General features: G+C 45.4%; 1 protein-coding gene across 1 annotated transcript; it reads left to right on the top strand.

The window, feature by feature from the left end:
* Positions 1 to 2,029: 2,029 nt before the first annotated feature.
* Positions 2,030 to 4,974, top strand: LOC147453662 (pentatricopeptide repeat-containing protein At2g03380, mitochondrial-like). The gene has a single exon (XM_086515784.1). The coding sequence runs from the start codon at positions 2,271 to 2,273 to the stop codon at positions 3,984 to 3,986; it is 1,716 nt and encodes a 571-aa protein (XP_086371910.1). The 5' UTR covers positions 2,030 to 2,270; the 3' UTR covers positions 3,987 to 4,974.
* Positions 4,975 to 10,364: the final 5,390 nt, after the last annotated feature.

Here is a 10,364-nt window from a genome sequence, read left to right on the forward strand (position 1 = left end):
CTAAGGTATAAGCTAAGCAACATACCGGTCCAAGAAAATGGCCCATGCCCTGCAAGACATCAACGAGCAGAACCCTACAATAAGGGGGGTTTGTATATACACAACAACTAGATATGGTGCATTCATTGCCATTCCTAGTTGGATCACTGAGCTACACTATATAGACAACTCCTCAACGTCTACTCTGTGCAGCTTCTCTTCAAAAGGAACTTGCTATTGGAGATGGTGGCATCATGTGTGCAAGGGTAGGGAAAGAGAGTGTGTTGCTTGTCGATGAGGCCTCCCTTGCTTGCATACCTCACCACCCGTCCCTTCTCCGATTGACTTCCAAGGTGATACACAAAAGAAACTCGTTTTTCCATCGATATTCTCCCAAGGCATCTCCATTTTAAAATCAACCACCATCTCACTTCCCAAGGCGGAAAAAAAGTGCATGTAACTTTCTCTTACGAGGAGGGAAGACAAAGTAGAGTGACCCTGAGGAAAACCTTACGTGGACTAACGTTTTTGCTTGGCTGTGCTAGAAGGCATCTCACCAAATACTCCTTAATGAACCCTTAAAAGATCGTACCAGCTTAGTCACTTTTTGTATTCACTATATGAAAAGAAAGAGTTAAAAAAAAAAAAAGCTTCTGTAAAGGAATCACTACAAAAAGAAAGAGAGAGTTAAAAAAAAAAACAAAGCCTCGCTAAGGGCTCTGTCTCTTTTTTTTCAAGGGATCTGCCCCTTTCTTTTCATAGTGAATACAAAAAGTGACTAGGGTGGTACCCATTCTGTTTCATGGGAATCATCGAAGATCCTTGTTTTTGAGACGAAAGAAAAAGGGAAGCATTGCCAGGTTGCAGTGCGTTCAGTAGGTGGCTTGGAAAGTCACGAGGCAAGTAGGGATAGAGGATGATGTGTGGCATGGAGGCAACGCAAGGCCACATGTGCGGTCGCGTGGGGACAAGAGCCAAGGCAGCAACAACAACGTAGCCACGTACAAATTGACGGAGGAGATGAAAGGCCCCGCGATGCTCAAGGGGAGATGCACTTGCATCGTTGTATGGGGGCTCAATTTTGAAAGCAATTGTTTAAGTGGAATCAAGGAAGACCCTTTGAAAGGTTTGCTAATGAAAAGGGGAATGAAAAGGAAAAGAGTGGGCAAAAGGAGGCACATGCTTGGCATGCCAGCCCAGCGAAGGGACATGGGGAGCCGACCAGGGATCATGCCAAGTATTATGACGGACCCGGAGAGCAAGGAGGAGCTCCACAGGCGACACCATTTTTTATACATTTCAATTTTGCTCTCTTTCTCTCTCTTGAGCAGGTCTCGCTTCTCTCTCTCTCTCTCTTTGTGCCACCCATGCTACCCTGCAACCTATGCATCGGTCAGCTCTTACTATCCTTTCTGATCTCCTACAGACTATGCTCAAGGGGCAATGGTGGGGGAGGGCGTGATATGCAGGGTCATGTGAGAGAGTGCAAGTCGCTTCAATGGGACAATTGGAGACAACAAGTGGCGCCCCAGGGGAGCAAGAAGGGAAGGGGGGGGCGGGAGGGGGGGACTCTGCTATGTCATGGTGGATGCGAGGCTTGTGATCTATGAGCATAGGGGATGGAGAGGCAGCCTTGTTGAGAAGGAGCATGGTATTTTTATGTGTAGACTACATCACATGAATTTCCATAGAGTCATCAAAGGCATGCTGCACATTGAGAGAGAGAGAGAGTCACATAAGAGAAAGAGGAAGTTTTTTCACATGCAAACACGTGGACTCTTGAGTCTTTGTTTATTGCATGCACAATGAGAGAAAGAGGGGGGGGGGGGGGGGGGGGGGGGAGGGGGGGATTTAGAAAACATGTAAAACAAAATTGTTTATTTTATTAAGATTTTCCTTCCAAGAAGGGCAGAGGAACAAGTATGCAATAGTTGATGCAATACCAACTTATTGCATGCAATCGACCTTCAATTTGTTGGTTGTCTTAAGTTTCTCATTAAGAGAGAGAGAGAGAGAGAGAGAGAGAGAGAGAGAGAGAGGGGGGGGGAGGGGGGAAGAAGAAGAAGGAGAGGAGGAGAGAATTTTAACGTCGTAGGAACAGCGATCGACAATCCAAAGAGACCTGCGCTGAAGAGAAGAGAAGAGTGCACGAAGACAATTCCAGCTCATCGAAGTACGCTAAGAGGATCATGAGGGGCCCAAAATCATGCCGAGGCTAGCCTTCTCATGATGAGACCAAGAGCAAGGAGCTTCTTGCACGAGCTGTCTGCGAACGTGCCCCATGGGCTTGTATGGATTTCCTCCAAGGAGGCTTGCCTCCTACTCTTGAAGAAATTATTTCCGCTTTGCAGACCTGCCGGCAACAACAGAATCTTCACAATGCCAGACTTCTGCACGCTTCTGTGTGTGAGTATGGGCTCAATGCCCATGGCGCTGTTGGCAACCACCTCATCCCCATGTATGTTGATTGTGGCGGCTTGCACGAAGCTTCTCAAATTTTCAACACCTTGGCTGTCAGAAACGAGCATTCTTGGACCTCCCTCATCCATGGGCACGTCCTCGATGGCAATGCAAGTCATGCACTCTCTGTATTCTCACAAATGAAGGAGCATTCTGTTTGCCCCAGCATATTCACCAACGTAGCCGTCTTGAAGGCTTGCACACGGTTGCAGCGAATTGATCTTGGTAGAGAGGTGCATACCTGCATTGTTGAGGATGGCTATGATGCAGACTCATTTGTGGGAAGCGTTTTGATGGATATGTATGTGAAATGTGAATCGCTCGTAGATGCGAAGGGTGTATTTGATGATCTTCAGGGAAGGGATGTAGTACCTTGGACTGTCTTAATTGCAGGATATGTGGATCATGGGCTTCCAGAAGAGGCCCTTCATTGCATGGACCTAATGGAATCAGAGGGTGTGCAACCAAATGATTTCACATACGCTTGCAGTGTGAAAGCATGTGGCAATTTAGGAGCCTTAACAAGAGGAAGGGAGATACATGCAGAGATTGTAAAGATAGGGTTAGAAACTGACCTTTTCCTGTGCAACACTTTACTCGATATGTACGTGAGATTCAGTACACTGTTGGATGCAGTGGAAGTGTTTGACACCATCTCCAGTCCAGATATTGTGACATGGACTGCAATAATTGCAGGCTATGCAGATAATGGGCTTGAAGAGGAAGCATTGAATTGTTTCCAACAAATGCAAGTGAATGGTGTCACTCCAACAGCTCCCACTTTTTCGTGTTGTCTAAATGCATGTGCCTCCTTGGGCGTCATTGCGAAAGGTTATTACATCCATTCTGAGATAGTGAAACGGGGACTAGATGGTGCTTTCCCCAATACAATTTCTGCAAAGGATAGTGGAAATGGGTTCATGAGTACGACAGTTATACTGAAAAATGCTCTCATTGACATGTATGGCAAATGTGGAGCTATGCTCGATGTGCAGGATGTTTTCAATAGAATGGAAATAAGAGACTCTCTCACATGGACTTCTTTGATTATGGGGTATGCTCAGCATGGGGAGACTGAGCGTGTCCATAATCTATTTGACAAAATGATTGAAGCCGGTATGCGGCCAGATCAGGTCACATTTTTGACTGTTCTTACTGTCTGCAGTCATGTGGGACTTGTAAATGAGGGCTACAAATACTTTGAATCTATGGTTAAGGATTTTGGTGTCGCTCCATCCCCAGAACTTCGGAATTGTATGGTTGATCTTCTCTGTCGAGCCGGTCAACTCCATGAGGCTGTTCTATTGCTGAAAAGGAGCTTTGCACAGCCTAGCTTTGTGACGTGGGTCATGGTGCTCGATGCTTGTCATAAACGGGGCAATCTAGAACTTGCTCGAAGCGCTTTTGAATGTGCCTTGAATCTAGATGATAACCATTCTTCGGCATACAGTGCCATGTCTAACATACTTTTGAACACCCAAACATGGGACGATGTTGCGAGTGTGGATGTCATGGGAGCTGTTATTCAGGCGTGTGAGGATTTATGAGTATTGAGCAGTAATAAATTTGTGATTGTAAAAAATAGGTGGTATTTGAAGTGCTACAAAGGGGGGACTGAGAAGCATTTTCGTGCTTTCCTTTTGCATGAGGTCTCAGGCAAGCGACGGCTGAGTGCGAAGGCTTAGGACTTTTCTGTTCATTTGTAATGTACACCACTATTATCATCCCACAACCATGCGTCCACACTTATCTCAATGACGTTTACTCCCCTCCGTATAATTTGCAAATGATGGATTCAAAATTGTTGATCACACGAAAAGAGCATTTTTGTAATTTAATGTGGACAGATGGATATTGCATGCTCAGGAAGAAGGAATACATATGCTGGAGGCATATCCCCTGCACGGAGCCGCTGTACCACAACCAATATTTCTCTTTTGAATTTCAGACAGCTGAAAACCAAGGGAATCAGAAGAGTTTGTGTTCATGATGGGAAGGAGCTTCACCGCCCTTGTTGAGCAGCAGAAATATCCCCAAGGAGCAAAGAATCGTCTTGGCATCGGCGCTTTTTCTCTCTCACAGAAGTCCTTGTTAGCTGTCTATCAAACTTATGTACGATAGATCTGTTAAGATTTTAGTGACAGAAGGGTGCTTTGAAGAGGGATTGCAAAGCCTATCTACCCTTGCAGACCAAGATTGTTACATGTTCATTCTTAAAACTCATAGAACAGGATACTGGTGTTTGCAGTTAATATTTTATGAGAGATTGTACATTAACCAATCGAATCAAGATGTTTTGTTGGTACCACTGGAGGCATGTGGTAATGCAACGATTTTGAATTTGGCGGACGAATTGTGAGTCGTGACACCAAATCTCCCTGGAAAATTTGGCAATTGCTTTTCTTGGAACTTCCAGCTTGTGGTAATCATTTGCTCTCTCTTTACTTGTTCTGGCAGTGCCTTCGTCCTTTGGATGCCTTGTTGAGAATGCATACTAAAGAACATAGTCTGCCTGATGACTCCATTTTTTATGTACTCATTTTGATGTAGAAATTAGAGCTTGACATGACTATTTAATAGGTTTAAACAGTAGGCTTGTGTAATCACAAGCGCAGGGAATTGTGGGAACGGCCATTCTTGAATAGGGAACACATTCCCTTTTTAAAGGAATGTTCCCTAGTTGCAAACGTTCCCTTTGTGGGAACTAGCTCGCGCGATCCGCCTATCGGCGGGTTTCGATCGCTCTTACCACCATTACATGTGTGTGTGTGTGTATCTTTATACACCTCACGCTCGCTCTTACCACCGTTACATGTGTGTATGTGTGTGTACCTCACGCTCGCTCTTACCACCGTTACATGTGTGTATGTGCGTGTATTTGCATACATCTCTCTCTCTCTCTCTCTCATGCGTGCACACGCGCGTGCACACACACACACAAACATGAAGTTCTCGATCATCAAAGGTATGCTCTGCTAGTTTCTTGCCCTTAAATGATGATGCTATGTAGTGAAAGCTATGCCTTTGTCTGTACTTGCCTTCAAGACCTCTATACTAAGCTCTCTCTCTCTCTCTCTCTCAGCTTCGACATGCACATCACAACTGAAAAAAAAAAAAGCACCCGAGGTCTACTGTATTTTAACCGGGAAATTTACACAACTTTAAGGGCTAATACCGACAAAAGCTTGAAAATTTGACCTGAAAACATTTAGTGTAAATATCGACAAAAGCTTCACAATGTGACCTAAAAACCGGGAGAATTTCAAGTTTGCCCTTATTTTCTTTGGTTATAAATACCGGCAAAAGCTTCAAAATACCAACGAAGGCTTCAAATTGTGAGCTAGAAACTTTTAGTGTAAACACCGGCAAAAGCTTCAAATTTTGACCCAAAAGCCTCAAAAGATGAAGCTTTGCCCTCAAAACCTCTTCAAAATTGGAAAAACTTCAAAATTTGACCTGAAAACGCTTAGTGTGACCGAGACAAAGTTGGCTGAGAGAGAGAGCGAGAGCTGAGGTCGAGCCCATCGAGGATTACGGCCCAGCTTGAGTGGGCGTGGGTGAGATGGTGTTGTTGCAAAAGAGATTGCAACAGAAGTTGTTGAAAGAGAGGTCGAGGAAGTCGCCCACCGTGAGTGCATGCAGAGAGAAAATGGACAATGAACGACTGACAACACGGCCATGCTAGGTGGCATGGGATGGTTCGAAGGAGATGTGATCATAATGAGGTTAGTAATAGCGTGGGAATGGACCATAAGGTTGGATTGGTCCTCCTCATTGGCGCTCATATGGCATGCTCAGGAAAGACGCTCAGCATAGGACCTGCCGCCAATAGCCCCCCCACCACGCACGCTCCCACCACTAATTGCCCCTGCAATCCTGCCAATGAAATGGCCAGCCCTCCCGGGATCACCAGCGAGCGCAGGTAACTGTCGCCCCTTCCACCAATGGTTGCCTTAGGGTTACATTCGTCATAGTCCCGCTTCCCATCAGCAAGCATATGCCCCTTTGCCACCTCCTTGCAAAATCGGCCAGACACTCCGCCACGTCAGATCCACTAGCTACCTCCAGTATGCGGCCTCATGACTTCCCTCCTCCCCCTCTCTCTCTCTCTCTCTCTCTCTCTCTCTCACACACACACACACACACACACACGTAACACATCCGCAGAGCTTCACTTGGGGCATCCGACACCCTTACCAGCTGCTCGTCGTCACTTCTTCTCTATCTCTCTCATACGCGGCAGTTGTAGCACCTGAGGTGATGCAAAAGAATTCTGTAGCACTTTGGATGGTCCACAGAGTAGTGAGAAGGAGCGTACATGGCCTGCCCTACTGATGTTGATGTAGACATATCACACACACACAGAGCGCCTTGGCATGGATTCAAATTGTTGCCCCTTGACTTAGAGCCAGGTTGGAGCCCCGCAATTCAAGCGGAGAGAGAGAGAGAGAGAGAGAGAGCATGTTGCTGCCTCTCATCTATTAAATCCACCGTTGATCCCATCTCTGCAGGGCGAAAAGATTGGGTCCCCACCTACCGCGTCACGACCCGACCTCACCACCTCTTGCTTCACACTCACACTCCCTATCCAACCCGCTTGGAAATGGATGTAACAGCAGTACTATAAACACCCAACCCCCCTCCCCCAAACCCATGCTGCGTCTATCCACCGGCCCAAAGCCCTCCCAGCCCGCCGATAAATCACCCGCCGTAGATACCTCTAGTTCAACCGCGTCATATATAGACAAGGGTTGCTGTCCGCATAGAGAGAGAGAGAGAGAGAGAGAGAGAGAGAGAGAGAGATTTAAATAGATAGATTTTATTATCGTCCTCGAAGGTCAAATATGGCCTATGGGACCAAAGTTACATGTGATATAGTATGTGTATAGCTGATGAGTGACTCTCGATGCTCCAACATTGTGGTGATGAGAGTCGCAATGGAGAGCCCACACTTTGGCTTGGAGAGGAAAGTGTGTAGGTCTAAGTTATGGCTGAAAATGTGAGAGAAGCAAGTTCGGATGTTACCAAAAGCTGAGCGCTCTAGTAGTGTGTGGTACTCAGACTCTCGAACTTGTAGTGAGCATAATGTGCACAGCCGATTTGACTCTTCTCCATTGCCACAACACCCTATCTCGCATCGAAGGAAATGGGAGCTAAGCCGAATGGCTGCGATAGTGCGTATTGCCGACAAGGGGATAGACTCAAGCATGTAAGTGTGAGTACGGTTTCCTCTTTCAACGAAGAACATGGTTTTGTAGTTGGGGGCAATATGGGTGGTATGTATGAAGCGTGACCCACCGGATTTCTCCCAAGCCGTAATACATTGGCGTTGTAGAAAAGCTTCATTCACTTGGGAGTCAATTGAAGCATCATGTAGCAAGTGTAATGCATCCCATCTCCCAAACCACTTCTTTATGTCTTGCATCCATCCCGTGCTCAAGATCTTGCTTTTATGCGTCTTTTGAACTTTTTTGTTTGCTTCCCATGCAATTGTAGGAAGTCGATGTGAGGGGTTTTGACGCATCTTTATCATTTACTCCACAACCCTTTCCATGCCCATAACCTCGATTGGAAGACATCTCGACTCAAGAAGTAGGAGCATATATGGTGTTTGTGTCTTCACTTGGAGAAAGTTTGTAAGAAAACGCTTTTGGACATTCTCAAACTCTTTCCAAGTAGACTTTGAGATGCTCCCACCCCACACTTCAACTCCATATAGAGAGAGAGAAAGAGAGTTACGTCTCACCTTGAGGAGAGAGAGATAGTGCTCGCAGGCTCGCAGTTCAGAGAGAGAGAGAGAGAGAGAGAGAGAGAGAGAGAGAGAGAGAGAGAGAGAGAGAGAGAGAGAGAAGCTAGAAGTTAGAACGCTGCTGGATCTAAGGCTGCAGTGAAGATTTGAGATAGGGGAGGGGAAGCCCGTCATTGGATGCCTCTTCTTACCTCGCGCCTGCCTATTCAACTCCTCACATGCGTGGCCAAGTCCTTTGTAGCACTTTCTCGTAATCGTTGCTTGCGTAATAGATAATATAGATGCACTTGTTTGTGACAACAAAAAAGGTGAACTGTATGTTAAGGCTTTTGTTGACTTGGCTTGAGATAGGTCTGTCTTACACATAAACACACACACACACACACACACACACACACATTTTTAGGTCTATTTTGAGTGAGGAGCTTGACACACATTGTAGGCATGTGCATTTTGAGGAGCTTCACTACTGCTTGTCTTAGTTGTAAACTGATAGTAATTAGATGACTATCCCTCTCCCCTCCCTCCTCCCACATTTTTTAGCTCCCTTCCTAATCCCCGTTCTTCGTCTCCTGTTCTCGCCCACTCCCCATTGTCGATCTGTGATCCTCCTAGCTAATTGACATCCCACTTTTCAAGTGGAATCAATGGTTCTCAAGAGTTGGGGATGGTAGGATTGGTTCTCCGCGTCCAATCCCGGCTGAAACCCATTGGATTGTCACAACTTTTGGTCTACTTAATTGGCTCTCTTTCTAGAACTGGTTATATAAGTAAGAGAACGTAAAAGTAGTGACTTCAATAGTGCCTAGGGAAGAATTCTGGATTTCCAGCTATTTTTACAAAATCAAAAAGAACGAAAGCCTTCAAGAGTGTGTTGCAGAGTCAACCAAAGGTGGGTTCATGGCCTATTGTTAGATTTATTTAATACTAACCTTATTAATAGTCATAATGGCTAAAAGGGCATGTCTAACTAAGTTTATAATTCTTGAAGGCAAGTAGGTAGATGATAAGGTTAGTATCTATATCTATACTATTTATTAAGTAGACAAGGATTCCGGCCCTCCATGTGGCAAAAGAAGAGCAAGTGCTACAAAGGACTTGGGGAGCTGTTGGCGGCAAGTCCTGTGCTGAGCGTCTTTCCTGCGCATGCCATATGAGCGCCAATGAGGAGGACCAATCCAACCTTATGGTCCATTCCCACGCTATTACTAACCTCATTATGAACACATCTCCTTCGAACCATCCCATGCCGCCTAGCCATAGCTGTGTTGTCAGTCGTTCATTGTTCATTGTGTCTCTGCATGCATTCACAGTGGGCGACTTCCTCGACCTCTCCTTCAACAACTTCTCTGGCAATCTCTTCTGCAACAACTCCATCTCACCCACGCCCACTCAGGCTAGGCCGTAATCCTCTATGGGCTCGACCTCAGCTCTTGCTCTCTCTCTCTCTCTCTCAACCAACTTTGTCCCGGTCATACTAAACATTTTTAGGTAAAATTTTGAATTTGTTTCCAGTATTTTGAAGCTTTTGCCGGTATTTATAACCAAAGCTTTAGAGGTTTTGCGAGCAAAGCTTCATCTTTTGAGGCTTCTGGGTCAAAATTTGAAGCTTTTGCTAGAATTTACATTAAAAGTTTCTAGGTCACAACTTGAAACCTTTGTTGGTTTTGAAGCTTTTGCCGGTATTTATAACCGAAGAAAATAAGGTCTCAGTTTTTAGGTCACATTTTGAAGCTTTTGTCGGTATTTACACTAAATGTTTTTAGGTCAAATTTTGAAGCTTTTGTCGGTATTTAGCCCTTAAAGTTGTGTAAATTTCCCGGTTAAAATACAGTAGACCGAGGGGTTTTTTTCCAGTTGCGATGTGCATGTCGAATCTGAGAGAGAGAGAGAGAGAGAGAGAGAGAGAGAGCGCTTAGTATAGAGGTGTTTGAAGGCAAGTATAGACAAAGGCATAGCTTCTACTGCATAGCATCATCATCTAAGGGCAAGGAACTAGCTGAGCATACCTTTGATGATCGAGAACTTCATGTTTGTGTGTGTGTGTGTGTGTGTGCGTGTGTGTGTGTGTGTGCATGCGCGTGCACGCATGTGTGTGTGTGTGTGTTTGTTTTTGAAGGCAAGTATAGACAAAGGCACAGCTTTCATTGCATAGCATCATCATCTAAGGGCAAGG

This window comes from Adiantum capillus-veneris, chromosome 7 (assembly GCF_014529385.1).
Source record: "Adiantum capillus-veneris isolate H3 chromosome 7, ASM1452938v2, whole genome shotgun sequence".
Taxonomy (NCBI): domain Eukaryota; kingdom Viridiplantae; phylum Streptophyta; class Polypodiopsida; order Polypodiales; family Pteridaceae; genus Adiantum; species Adiantum capillus-veneris.